This window comes from Microchirus variegatus, assembly GCF_963457635.1.
Source record: "Microchirus variegatus genome assembly, chromosome: 12".
Lineage (NCBI taxonomy): Eukaryota > Metazoa > Chordata > Actinopteri > Pleuronectiformes > Soleidae > Microchirus > Microchirus variegatus.
In genome coordinates, this window is record NC_139813.1 from 28,426,498 (window position 1) to 28,441,587 (window position 15,090).

At 40.6% G+C, this 15,090-nt stretch overlaps 1 protein-coding gene across 1 annotated transcript; it reads left to right on the plus strand.

Annotated features, from left to right (window-relative positions):
• Positions 1 to 6,976: 6,976 nt before the first annotated feature.
• Positions 6,977 to 14,744, plus strand: LOC310934886 (protein NLRC3-like; the record flags this gene model as incomplete). The annotated part of the gene is made up of 9 exons (XM_083898686.1): positions 6,977 to 7,028; positions 7,861 to 7,953; positions 9,351 to 9,429; positions 9,613 to 9,838; positions 9,923 to 11,726; positions 11,823 to 11,996; positions 12,082 to 12,255; positions 14,090 to 14,136; positions 14,215 to 14,744. Exons 2-9 carry the CDS (start codon positions 7,877 to 7,879, stop codon positions 14,742 to 14,744), a joined length of 3,111 nt encoding a protein of 1,036 aa, XP_083754812.1. The 5' UTR covers positions 6,977 to 7,028; positions 7,861 to 7,876.
• Positions 14,745 to 15,090: the final 346 nt, after the last annotated feature.

The window sequence follows — 15,090 nt, forward strand, 5'->3', positions numbered from 1 at the left end:
TTCAATTGTGTTGATGTGTTTGGCAGAAGCGGCTGCGTCTGTTCACGAGCTCACCGTAAATATGGAGTCCAGATCTTTCTCGTCCGTCTGTTTCCACTCAGCGCCGAGAAGATCTTGAATCTCCTGATAAAGACTGTGGAGGAAAAAGATCAACGATCGACGAAAAAACTGAACGGAAAGTCGAGTTTCAACTGTTCACACTTGGCTTATAGAGAGACACAGCGCCACCTACGGGGGCAGAGTCACACGTACACAGGACTCTTGTCTGATTGTCTGTCTTAGTCGGACTACGACGACCTTAGATCAAACTGTGCATGTATCGTGTCATATCTGCTTACAACTACATACAGTACAAGTGGGGACTTCTCACCTGGGGCTAATGCTAAGCTAAAATACCGTCAAGCTAAAGTGCGACAAACAGCTCGAGTCAAAGCATCTTTTCCCATGTAGTCGATCTTTCTTTGGTCTCTGTTGTTCAGGGAGCGACGGGAACACAACCGTCCTCCATTTCTGATACGACCTCTTTTAAAGAAGCTTTTAACGCTAGCTTTCGTGACGTCATCGCGTTACATGGATTTTTCCGGAGCATCTACGTCGTTTGGTTCAGTTACACAGTTGTTTGTGTTTTGACTGAGAAGCAAAATGAGCGTCTTCCATCGACAAACTGCAGCACAAAAACTACACTTGTGATTTTCGTCTTTCTTACTCTTCGTCATCCTGGCGTCCGTAGACGTTGGGACGCTGGTCGGCGTGCAGCACATCCTCAGGTGTGAGGTCAACGTCGTCGATGCTGAGAGAAACAAAACATTTAGTGATATTTTCAAAGAGAAAGATTTGCCTTTTCTGCTCTGGAGCAATTTAAATGTGACTGCGGCTGCATTCCAAACTGAAGTGTTTCCACTGAACCTTCACTGTGTCTCATCTTCTTCTTCTTCTTCACGTGTTTGTCGTTGCGTTTATTTCCTTCACAAGACGCCGTTTCACTTCGCCGCGTTCCCGCGTGGATCAGAACTAAATGGAACGAGGCCTCAAACGTCTTTACCTTTCGTGGTCGTGGTGACGGCGTCTGTCGTCGTTTACAGTTTGTTGATACGTGGATCCCTCGCTCCTCACGGGCGCCAAAGCTGCGTCGTGGTAAAAACTAATTTAACAAACGAAACAAAACAAAACCAAAAAAAAAATCATTCAGAAAAAAATATGAAATATATTTTAACACGTTAAAATCCAGAGTGAAGTCGATGTCGGCTACGTTTTACCTTCTATAAACGTCATCGTATTCTTTATCTTCTTCATCACAGAGCGTATGTTCGTACAGGAATCCTTCGCTTTTTCCTGACGTCAACGACTTTTGTTCCTCGTAAACGTCGCAAATACTGAAGAAAATGGAAAACAGGGTTTTTTTTCATTGCACTGGAAACATTTGAATGTGAGAATAAATCATTATTATAATACGTTTGTGGAGCAACGATGATAATTAACGTGCAAATGTCCAAAATGTGGACATTAATGTTATATATTGAATTTTTTCAATTTAAAAGAATGTTTCCTGATTTTTTTCTTGTTCTTTCACAGTTTTGCATCTTTTAAAAGAGCAAAACGACGACAGAAACGATGACCTTTTACCTTCCGTCGTCGTCGTCGCTCTCGAGCGTTTGTTCGTACACGGATCCGTCGTTTTTCTCACTCCAGACTTTTGTCTCGTAAACGTCATAAACACTGAAAATGAAACACGTTTTTTTTTTTAGTATAAATCATTATTTCCTGATTTCCCTCCTTTTATATTTCATGTGTGTATTTTTTATTGTTTGTATTTATTTTCTCATAAGGAGCAAAACGACGAGTCAACACATTTGATCTTAAGAAAAATGTCTGTAAAGTTTTTACCTTCCGTCGTCGTCGTCACTCTCGAGCGTTTGTTCGTACACAGATCCTTCGATCTTCGCACTCGCTGAAGATTATTTTGTCTCGTAAACGTCATAAATACTTTAAAAAAAACACATGAAAACTATAAGAAAATGATCATTTATGAATAAAGACTTTTCCAGTGGAGAATCTCAACAGTGCCATCAAATTTATAAATGTCTAATGGTCGCTTTTCCAATTATAACTAGATTTTAAAACTTTAAGTAGATTTTGGAACTTGTTGTGATTCCTTTCTGGTTTTAAATGTCTGTCCATGGTTTTACCTTCCATCTCCATCTCCATCACCATCATCTTCGCGGTCTTGTGCGTCGTTTTCCAGCGTAACTTCGTACACAGATGCTTCGCTCTTCGCAGACGCTGAAGAATCTTTTCTTCCACCAACGTCGTAAATACTGATGGAAAAAAACACACAAACATTTAAATCGATATCGCGTCACAAATATAAACCTTTGTTTTTACTGTCGAGGATCATAAAAATGCTAAATCTGAGTAATAACAAAATATTAACGCACCCAAATGGAATGCGGCCAATTTGACTGTTTATTTTTAAACTTTAAGTCAAAATGTCTGCTCTGAAAAAGAAATCGGGGATATTTTTTACCTTCCGTAGCCGTAACTGACGTCATCTTTGTCGTCGTCGTAGCTACTTATGAGACTTTCTCTGGACTGACTGAGCTCTGCCCCCTGCTGGTGGATCCTGAAAGCAACACAAACCATGTCGTCTCTGTAACAGCTGACTAAACTTCTGTTTAGACGTGTTATTTAAAACAGTGGTTCCCAAAGTCTGGGTCGGGGAACCACAGATGGGTCACGGGAGATTTTTGTTTTGTTTCCTAAAACGAATTTTTCAACCTTTAATTTAAGATTTATGTGTGTGTGTATGGTTTATAAATTAAATAACCGATAATAAATGAAGTTTAAACACATTTTCCTTAATGATCTCATCAGTTTACTCATTCAGAATGATGCTCGCTGAAAACACAACATTTATGTCGTCACGATAGTTTTCCATCTTTAAAAAGTGGATCCACACGTCGAAACACCTGCTGCCCATCTGTGGGCCCCGCCCCAGGGTTTGAGAAACACTGAGTATGAAAAATGATGTTATTGATGCTCATGAAAGTGATGTTTGATTGTTCTGATCCGTCGTCAAAGGAAACCTTACTTGTGGTCAGCTGACTGCTGCACGTGGTCATTGTGTTCAAAAAACGCCTTGAGTCTCTGGACAGGTCCAGGTCCAGGTCCAGGTCCAGGTCCAGGTCCAGGTCCAGGTCCAGAGTCTGGTCTAAAACACAGAGTCACCGCCCCTCCCCCCTCCCTGTCCTCACTCTCATTCATAGCAGAGCGCCACCTGCTGGGAGATCAGCACTCGTTCATGACAACAATAGAGAAAGAAAAACCCGAGAACCGATTTCAACGTCAAACTCAACCACCAGGGCCGCACCTAATCGTCTGGGGGGGCCCCTAAGCAACAAAAGCTTTTTTTGGGGGCCATTTGTTGAAAATGACAATAATTATGATCAAGATGTTTTTTTAAAAAGGCTTAGGTTTTAACCCGAGACGCGATTTCGTCCAAGCTGTTAATCATTAGCGTTAGCGTTGCACTGATTGTTCAGTTGTAAAGTTTTATGACGTGACGGAAAAACAAAGGTTTTTTCACAGACGTTTTGGTCAAATTGGCGAATCATTTATCGTCACGATAGAAAACGTTCACTGTGATCGTACCAACTATCGTCTTTATCGTCATTAACGACGTTAGACGTTTAACGACGAGGACACGCCCACTGACATCACTGACCTTCTGACGGTGGAATCAAGCTTCAGTGAGAGCTTTGTTGTTGTTGTTGTTGTTGTTGTTGTTGTTGTTTTTAATCGAGCGTTGTTCTTTCGTTTTCCTCTCGTCTTTATTCTCTGGTGTTTCCTAAAGACGTCTGAAGAGAACTCTGACCTGTGGAACTCGACTCTGAACCAACACACACGTGGTCAAACATTAACAGCATCTCCACACTGGGCCTCACATCTGCTCCGGCCTGAGCCGACCACCAGGTGTCGCCCTCGCGTCATTCTCAGCTGATCACCAGCAGCTCAGGAAGTCTTAGAATCACTCCTAAGAACTCTGCTCAGAGTTGACTTATGAGTAAAAATAAATTCTTGGCTGAAAGCTGCTCTTAAAGGTTAGTGATGGAGCATCTTTCTCTGAGGACTGAACCTTAGTGTCTCAGAGCTGAATCACCACAGTACTGATGTGCCGTAAACGCAATTTTAGGTGACGTCACTTCCGTGTCCACAGAAATGACCAATCACGGAAGGGAATCCCTTTGTCTAAGAATAAGGGAATATCTAGGACAGTGGTCCCCAAACTACGGCCCCGGGGGCCGCATACGGCCCGCCTCCACATTTGGCCCGGCCCCCTGAACAATACCAGAGACCAGCCACGTGAATCCTGACTAAAGGCCACATTATACTTCTCCGACTGCGTATGCGTTATCCGTCTGCGTCACCACGTAGACCACTCGAGCATTTATACTTCTGCGTCGTGGTGACGGATAGGCGCTGCAATTTCCCGCCCGATCAGTAGGGGTCGCTGCGCAAGGTCTTGTGCTTTTGGCTACAGTGAGCAATGGCGTCCGAGGGAGAAAGACTGTTGTTGTTGAAACAGCGGCCGTTTCTCACTTTTCTGTGTCACGGAACGCAGTTTTAAGATAATTTGAGGCGAGAAATTGGTCATTTAGAGTCTAAACATGTGCTGTGTGTGTTAAGATATGACGTATTTATAGTTTGGCAGCGACGAAATCGGCGGGGATCAGCTCCGCCCTCTGTAGCGCTCGGTGCTCACTGTGAGCCGGCACAGAGCAGCTTAGCTCGGCCTGTCCTGAGGACCAATCGCAGCTCTTGCCGTCTCCGTAGTCCCTTGACGGAGTGACGGACACTTAAAAAATATTCCGTGCACCCGGAGACGACGCAGAGGCTCTTCGACAGGTTCTGCGTCGACGCAGAGGACTCTGCGTAACTACGCAGAGCACTTTACGCAGGAGTATAAATTGGGCTTAACTCCTGAACGGAATAATGGCGAAAAGGTAAGACCTTTTTTCTATGAAGAACCCAGAGAGGGTTATTTGGTTATTATTTATTTCATTAATTGTGTTATTATTTATTTTATTAATAGTGTTATTTATTTCATTAAAAGTGTTATTTCATTAAAAGTGTTATTTATTTCATTAATAATGTTTTTTATTTTATTAATAGTTATTTATTTCATTAATTGTGTTATTTATTTCATTAATTGTGTTATTATTTATTTCATTAATAGTGTTATTATTTATTTAATAAATAGTGTTATTATTTATTTCATTAATAGTGTTATTATTTATTTCATTAATAGTTTTATTATTTATTTCATTAATAGTGTTATTATTTATTTCATTAATGGTGTTATTATTTATTTCATTAATAGTTTTATTATTTATTTCATTAATGGTGTTATCATTTATTTCATTAATAGTTTTATTATTTATTTCATTAATAGTTTTATTATTTATTTCATTAATGGTGTTATTATTTATTTCATTAATAGTGTTATTATTTATTTCATTAATAGTTTTATTATTTATTTCATTAATGGTGTTATCATTTATTTCATTAATAGTTTTATTATTTATTTCATTAATGGTGTTATTTATTTCATTAATAGTTTTATTATTTATTTCATTAATGGTGTTATTATTTATTTCATTAATGGTGTTATTATTTATTTCATTAATAGTTTTATTATTTATTTCATTAATGGTGTTATTATTTATTTCATTAATAGTTTTATTATTTATTTCATTAATAGTGTTATTATTTATTTCATTAATAGTGTTATTATTTATTTCATTAATAGTGTTATTTATTTCATTAATGGTGTTATTATTTATTTCATTAATAGTGTTATTATTTATTTCATTAATGGTGTTATTATTTATTTCATTAATAGTGTTATTATTTATTTCATTAATAGTGTTATTTATTTCATTAATGGTGTTATTATTTATTTTATAAAAAGTGTTATTATTTATTTCATTAATAGTGTTATTATTTATTTCATTAATAGTGTTATTATTTATTTCATTAATGGTGTTTTTATTTATTTCATTAATAGTTGTATTATTTATTTCATTAATAGTGTTATTATTTATTTCATTAATGGTGTTATTTATTTCATTAATAGTGTTATTATTTATTTCATTAATGGTGTTATTATTTATTTCATTAATAGTGTTATTATTTATTTCATTAATGGTGTTATTATTTATTTCATTAATAGTGTTATTATTTATTTCATTAATAGTTTTATTATTTATTTCATTAATGGTGTTATTATTTATTTCATTAATAGTTTTATTATTTATTTCATTAATAGTTTTATTATTTATTTCATTAATGGTGTTAGTATTTATTTCATTAATAGTTGTATTATTTATTTCATTAATAGTTTTATTATTTATTTCATTAATGGTGTTATTATTTATTTAATTAATAGTTTTATTATTTACTCGTCGGGTTAGGGTCTTCGTCGTCACTGAAGAGTCATGAATCCAACAATGAAAACATGACGTTTTTAGTAAAAGTAAATATCTAAAATGTCCATATTTAACAGTCTGGTATATTTAGAGACATCACTGCTGAAAGACGACCATCGTGATCACGTTCAGTGACTGAACCGTTCTGTCAACAAATCTTTTTAACGATTCACTTTCACCATAAACAACTACTTTAGTTACTAGTTTGTGTTTGTGTCGTGGAGAAAACCACAGTGATGTTATGACTCCGCCTTCACAGCGGAGGAGGAGGAGCTACGATGTCATGGAAAACAACGTGATGATACTAAACTGATTGGACTTAGAACTTCATAAGTTTATGATCTGATTGTGTTAATGTTTGACTCCAGTTGATGTGGTTGAGTCTAAAGTTCAGATCAGAGCAGTTATTTGATCAGATTCATCAAGTTTCCTTCAGATCAGACTTGAGAAGACTTTGGTGTGTGGTTTGTTTCCTGTTCAAACAGCAGAATAACTTGACAGACGTTCAACAGCTTCATGACCATCATTTCTGACCATCAGAAGGTAACAGAACTAAACTCATCTCAAACATGATGTTTGTTACTGTGAAGCTTCATGAATGTGAGGTTTGAAACGTTTGAAATCACTGCTTTAGAGGACGTTTGTGCTTTTGCTGAAAGAGAAAACTTTCTCTGAAAAACTGTCCAGGTTCTTTTTGTCAACAAACCAAACCACGTTGATAACATGAACAGAGCTTTGACAGAGAATGAATTGACCCTGTGGTGACTTAGAGAGGCTGAAATGTCTGCTGTAATACTGCAAACCTTTCTTATTATGGGATGTGAACATGTCCTGGTTCCTCTGAACCCTGCTGACACAGTATAAATGCTGACATCTGCTGGTTGACATTTGATATGACACATTGGAATCACATGGATGCTGAGCACCAATGAGCTGAAGTTGTTTATGGTCTTAATTCACTGAGTGATGGTTTGACATCAAACCTTCTCATCATGTGAATAATAATCACACTGATTCACAACATTAACCACTGAACTTTTGTCACCAAAAACACTGAAATGTAACATTTATAAAACACTTGTGAACTCTTTCATTAACAAGTTCAGCGTGTTTGCTTTTGCTGCCTCTGCAATAATTCAAAGTCATCTTCAGTTTTCTTTGACTTTGACCTTTGACCCTCTCTCAGCTAACTTGGCTAATGCTGCTAACTGCAAAACAATCACTTGCCTGTGACATCATGTTCTTATGACTTGACTCCGCCTCCTCGGCTGGTGTTGCTGGCTCTTCTTGGTCCTGCTGGACCTGCTGGTTCACCCATGCTAACACTAACTTGGAATGGAATCCATGCTGTAATGATTGTCCTGTGTTCTCCCAGCAGGTGGCGCTCTGCTATGGATCAGATCAAGGACAGTGAAGAGGAAGCTCCGCCCTCTAAAACCACTCTGTGTGAGGAACATGAGGGTCAGAGGTCAGATGAAGATCTCATGGATCATGTGACTCGTCTCCATGTCACAGCTCAGTGTTTTATTGACACATCATGTCCTGTGTTTGTAGGAGGATCCATCAACAGAGACCAGACTCTGCTGGAACTGGACCTGGACCTGGACCTGGACCTGGACCTGGACCTGGACCTGGACCTGGACCTGGACCTGGACCTGGACCTGGACCCAGCTGTGTCTCCATGAAGAGTGACTGGTCCATGATTGAACCTATGCACTTCAAACAAGAACAGAGGTCAGATGATGGAGGTCTTCACAGGTCAACAACTCAAATGATCCACCATGTAGCACCAGAGACACCTTATATTTAGGACCTCAGATCCAGTACCAAGACATTCTGGACCCAAGTCCCAAACAGAGCCGTCTCTTTAAGCTCAGATCTGGAGCCATGAAAGAATAAGAAATGTTGAATAAATGTGGAACAGTCCTGGCTCACGTCCTTGGCTTTGGGTAAAGTGATCTGACTGAAGATGTTCTCCATGTTTTAGTGGAAGTCTTAAATGTGTTGATCAGTGTAGAGTTTGACACCGAGCAGCCGACACCATCTGGGTCAAACCATCTCTGTCTCCTGATACTGTCCATCATTAAAGACATCAATCTATCAGAGCAGATGGTGGATTTACATGTCCTGTGTTTGTAGGAGGATCCATCAACAGAGACCAGACTCTGCTGGACCTGGACCTGGACCTGGACCCAGCTGTTTGTCCATGAAGAGTGACTGGTCTTTTGGTCGTCTTTTTAACTTCAGGAAGAGTCAGGGGTAAATAAAAAATAGAAGTTTGTTGATTTTAGTAAACATAATTTATATTATATTATAAATAATATTGTCTATTTAACATTTATAGAATTAGGAATCAACACGTGAAACAAGACTTTCCTGGACGTGGACCTGGATCTGGACCCAGCTGTTTGTCCATGAAGAGTGACCGGTCTATAGGTCGTCTTATTAGCTTCAAGGATGGACAAAAACATGATGAACTGATGTAAGAATTTCACACATAGTAACACACACTTACATGATCCTCCACCAGGGGGAGCCTGTCTAGTCCAAAACATGTTTAATCCAGAAAACCAGTCTTCTTGTCTTTGGTGGACCAGTCCACTAAATGTCTTCAGCCTGTCCTCGTCTCTGAAAACATGTCCAACAGTAAATCTAGTCAGAGTCCGTGATTGGTCAGGGACTCATGGTCAAGCCTCTCTGATTGTGTCTTTGAGACTTCACACACACACACTAGAGACTGTCCTTCAGGGACTTTTGTCTTCAAGTTGTCAAACTCATGTCATGTGACTTTGGCTGAAGAAGAAACGTAGGTGCAGCTCAGTGAAAACCTGCTTTAGTAAATGACTCTGAATGTTTTCTCCTCAGAGTTGATCAGCAGAGGACAGAGGTTCTCAGTGGTCAGTCTGTCCAGCAGCATGGAGCAGACCTGGACTCTATATTTAAGGTGTGTACATGTACATGACACTACTGTTCATATTGAAGCAGAGTCCTGGTCCTGACAGTCTGGATGCTGCTCTGTAGACCTGCAGAGTCCTGGTCCTGACAGTCTGGATGCTGCTCTGTGGACCTGCAGGACTTCACTCTGTCATTGATCATCTCAGGTTAAACTTCACATGTTCTGTTCCAGCTGCTGGAGGAGAACATCATCTGCTTTGTGAAGAACGAGCTGAAGAAGATCCAGAAGGTTCTGGGTACAGATCACACAGAAGTCTCAGAGAGTCAGAGGGAGGATGAGGAGGTGTTGGATGGTGAAGATGAGGAGCAGAGGAGGAGCAGAGAGGCCTTTCTGAAGATCACAGAGAACTTCTTGAGGAGGATGAAGCAGGAGAAGCTCGCTGACTGTCTGCAGATCAGTAAGAGGACTTTTAATGTGAAAGGAAGAACATCTTATTTCCTCAATGATCCACTCACTGATTTATTTTCTTGTGTTCTTTCAGAAACCAGAGCTGCAGCTTGTCGACGTGAACTCAAATCAAACCTGAAGAAGAAGTTCCAGTGTTTGTTTGAGGGCGTGGCTAAAGCAGGAAACCCCACCCTTCTGAATGAGATCTTCACAGAGCTCTACATCACAGAGGGAGGGACTGGAGAGGTCAATGAAGAACATGAGGTCAGACAGATTGAAAGAGCTTCCTGGAAACCAGACAGAGCAGAAACAACCATCAGACAAGAAGACATCTTTAAAGCCTCAGCTGGAAGAGACGGACCAATCAGAAGAGTGATGACAAAGGGAGTGGCTGGCATTGGGAAAACAGTGTTAACACAGAAGTTCACTCTGGACTGGGCTGAAGACAAAAGCAACCAGGACATAGAGTTGACATTTCCCTTCACCTTCAGAGAGCTGAATGTGCTGAAAGAGAAGAAGTACAGTTTGGTGGAACTCATCCATCACTTCTTCACTGAAACCAAAGAAGCAGGAATCTGCAGGTTTGAAGACTTGAAGGTGGTCTTCATCTTTGATGGTCTGGACGAGTGTCGACTTCCTCTGGACTTCCACAACACTGAGATCCTGACTGATGTCACAGCGTCCACCTCAGTGGACGTGCTGCTGACAAACCTCATCAGGGGGAAACTGCTTCCCTCTGCTCGCCTCTGGATAACCACACGACCTGCAGCAGCCAATCAGATCCCTCCTGACTGTGTTGACATGGTGACAGAGGTCAGAGGGTTCACAGACCCACAGAAGGAGGACTACTTCAGGAAGAGGTTCAGAGATGAGGAGCAGGCCAGGAGGATCATCTCCCACATCCAGACATCACGAAGCCTCCACATCATGTGTCACATCCCAGTCTTCTGCTGGATCACTGCAACAGTTCTGGAGAACATGTTGAGAACCAGAGATGGAGGAGAACTGCCCAAGACCCTGACTGAGATGTACATCCACTTCCTGGTGGTTCAGTCCAAAGTGAAGAAGGTCAAATATGATGGAGGAGCTGAGACAGATCCACACTGGAGTCCAGAGAACATGAAGATGATTGAGTCTCTGGGGAAACTGGCTTTTGAGCAGCTGCAGAAAGGAAACCTGATCTTCTATGAATCAGACCTGACAGAGTGTGGCATCGATATCACAGCAGCTTCAGTTTACTCAGGAGTCTTCACTCAGATCTTTAAAGAGGAGAGAAGCCTGTACCAGGACAAGGTCTTCTGCTTTGTCCATCTGAGTGTTCAGGAGTTTCTGGCTGCTCTTCATGTTCATCTGACCTTCATCACATCTGGAACAAATCTGATGTCAAAAGAACCAACAACGACGCAGAGGTCCAGACTGTTTAGACACAAACCTGAACTGAATCATCTGCACCAGAGTGCTGTGGACCAGGCCTTACTGAGTCCAAATGGACACCTGGACTTGTTCCTCCGCTTCCTCCTGGGTCTTTCACTGGAGACCAATCAGAAGCTCTTAAGAGGTCTACTGACACAAACAGGAAGTGGTTCACAGACCAATCAGGAAACCGCTGAGTACATCAAGGAGAAGATCAGTGAGAATCTGTCAGCAGAGAGAAGCATCAACCTGTTCCACTGTCTGAATGAACTGAACCATGGTTCTCTTGTGGAGGAGATCCAAGAGTCCCTCACATCAGGACATCTGTCCACAGAGACACTGTCTCCTGCTCAGTGGTCAGCTCTGGTCTTCATCTTACTGTCATCAGGAAAAGATCTGGAAGAGTTTGACCTGAAGAAGTTCTCTGCTTCAGAGGAGGCTCTTCTGAAGCTGCTGCCGGTGGTCAAAGCCTCCAACAAAGCTCTGTACGTGGATCAATATATAAATATTAATAAGACATATTCTAAAGAGCAGAAGATAAACATGTTTAACCTTTTGTTCATCACTGTTTTCTACCTCAGACTGAGTGACTGTAAACTCTCAGAGAGAAGCTGTGAAGCTCTGTCCTCAGTCCTCAGCTCTGTGTCCTCTAGTCTGAGACACCTGGACCTGAGGAACAATGACCTTCAGGATTCAGGAGTGAAGCTGCTGTGTGATGGACTGAAGAGTCCTCACTGTTCTCTGGAGACTCTCAGGTCAGGACTCACTTTATTTGACAGTTGATCTTGAGGTTCTTGTTGATGAAGATGTTCTGAGTTCATCATATCTTCTTAACTCCAGTCTGTCAGGTTGTCTGGTCACAGAAGAAGGATGTTCTTCTCTGACCTCAGCTCTGAACTCCAACCCCTCCCATCTGAGAGAACTGGACCTGAGCTTCAATCATCCAGGAAACTCAGGAGAGAAGCTTCTGTCTGCTGGACTGAAGAGTCCACACTGGAGACTGGACACTCTCAGGTATTCTCCTCCTCCTCTTCCTCTTCTGCTTCATCTTCAACAGCACCATTCAAACTTGTAAGAAGGTTCAGGTTGAAGATGTTCTGTTATTCTGCTGTCGTTTATGAGACAAATGTGATAAGAAGTCAGTGAATATAACCAAACATTAGTCAAACATTTTAAACACCTGTTCTTCTTCTTCTGGCTCCTGCCTTTAGGGGGCGCCACAGTGGATCATCTGCCTGATAGATATTGTTCTTGTTTAATCTCTTCTTCACTGATGTTCTCAGTATCAGGGTCAGCGTCAGACGCAGCAACAAAAGCGTCATAAAACCATATCTAACTTTAACAAACACAGACATGCTGCATATCCACAGAAAGGTCAGAAACTCAGCTAAAAGCTCATATAAACCATTCTAAAGTTCAACAAACACAGTTAAAACACACATGGATCAAACAGTAGTAGCGGAAAAAAACAGTTACAGCGCACACATTGAAAAGCGGCACCGGAGCGTCAGCGTGATTATGTAAACATCAAGATTTACAGATCCAGCCCCAAAATAAGAGCAAAACAACAACTGACTTTCAAGAAAAACAAGCAGAAATATTGTCTTACCTTTGCTGTTTATCAAAACAAGTTATTTCCACCGGAACAAAACCACTTCTAATGAAGAACTACACTTCCCAGCATGCTTTGGGAACAAATCCCGGTCTGATTGATCATTACAGAGCGACAATAGATCGTTCTGATTAGAGAAAGGCGAATGTCCGCACAAATGCGTCATATGCATTTATGTCCTTTTGACTCGATAATTAAGTGATTCACACGCATTTGGAGGGCGGAGCCTGATTCTATTGGTTTAGAGGTTTGAAACGAGCTGTCAATCACCCTAATTGACCAAGGTAAGCCAGAGCTATGGTGCTGAGTAACTGAAGACGCTGCAGAGTCACAGAGTTGTTATTACGCACAGGAAGCATCTATTTACAGACAGTTATCATATATTTTATCATACTTAGCATGTTAAGTTCTTTTTAGACCTGTAGTGACATGTAAATAAAATTAAATGTGTTTTTAATAATTTGGTACCTAAGAAATCTCAAATGGCACAGATGGTGCCAAACTGTGCCAAAGAGATAACGCCCAGACATCTCTTTACTAAAACCTCTATAATTTCACTCTGCTTCACTTCAGCAGCATCAGACTTTGCACAGCTCATGTCCACATGTTGTTACATGACCTCCATGTGTTTTTAAGCTCCTACTGCTGATTTTAAAAGGTCATATTTGCTTTAAAATGCAATATTTTTTTAGGCGAGAGAAAAAAATCCTTCAGTGATGCTGTGTTCTATGTACATTTACTCTGACACAGTGACATCTACAGTGAAACTTACACCTCTGGTGGAATCTCACAAGTGTTATCTGTAGTTTGATACCAAGATAATCCACATAGAGCTTGTAACTGCAGAGATTTACTCTATTTAGTTTAGTTTCATGTCATTTTAGAGCAGGGACTCCACAAAGAGGCTCAGGGAAGAAGAGGTTAATAATAAACATAAAAACTAGAAACAAACACTCGACTCTCGTGAGAACGAGTGAATGTCTTATTAACAAGAGTTAAACATGTATATACAGGAGTTATAAATGTATATACAGGAGTTGTCTTCTGTGTTGTCCACATGGTGGCGCTGTTAAGAAAATGCGTAGCCTCCTGAAACTGTGGTCTCTGGTTCTGCAGACACCGTCTTGTCTTTGAAACACACCTGTCCTTCATCTGACACCAGGGTGTAGTTCATCATTGTGTCCACCAGAGTGCGTCATTAAGACACAAACTCATTCAGACTGTTTCTTCCTCCAGGATGGACCATGCTGGAGAGCAGAGGCTAAAACCTGGTCTCAGGAAGTGTAAGTATGGATTTACAGGAAATAACAACATCTCAGCTGATCATCAATAAACTGCAGCTGTGTCTTGTTCTTCATCAGATTCATGTGAACTGGAACTGGACACAAACACAATGTACAGAAGACTCAAACTGTCTGAAGACAACAGGAAAGTGACCTTTGTGAGAGAATATCAGTCGTATCCTGATCATCCAGACAGATTTGATTACTGTTATCAGCTGCTGTGTAGATCTGGTCTGACTGGTCTCTGTTACTGGGAGGTCGAGTGGAGAGGAAGTGTTGATATATCAGTGAGTTACAGAGGAATCAAGAGGAAAGACAACAGTGATGACTGTTGGTTTGGACGTAATAATCAGTCCTGGAGTCTGTTCTGCTCTGATCATGATGGTTATTCTGTCCGTCACTGTGGTAAATCAACATCCATCACATCGTCCTCTGTCTCTCACAGAGTCTCAGTGTTTGTGGACTGTCCTGCTGGGACTCTGTCCTTCTACAGAGTCTCCTCTGACTCACTGATCCACCTCCACACCTTCAGGACCACATTCACTCAAACACTGTATCCTGGGTTCTGTGTCTGGTCTGGTTCCTCAGTGTCTCTGTGTTCTCTGTAGAACATGAAGAGACAGCAGCTTCAGTGGTGGACGAGGTCTCACTGTTTAGAACCTGATGTTAAAGCCTCAGTAATTCATCATAAACAATGATTGTCTGTCATTAACTGAGTCGTTTACCTGTGCTGCTCATTATAATGAGCTACTGACTGTGCTGTGAGCGCCCCCTGCTGCTGAGAACCAGCCTGAAACACAGAGGTTCACACTCAGTCAAAACAGACATGAAAAAATGATTTTAGTTCAAAATAAGATGAAGTAAAACTAATGAACAAAAACAAATGTTTTAAGTGAAAATGAAAAACTAAAGTAAAAATTAATACATTTATACAAAAATAACAAAAAGTGAATC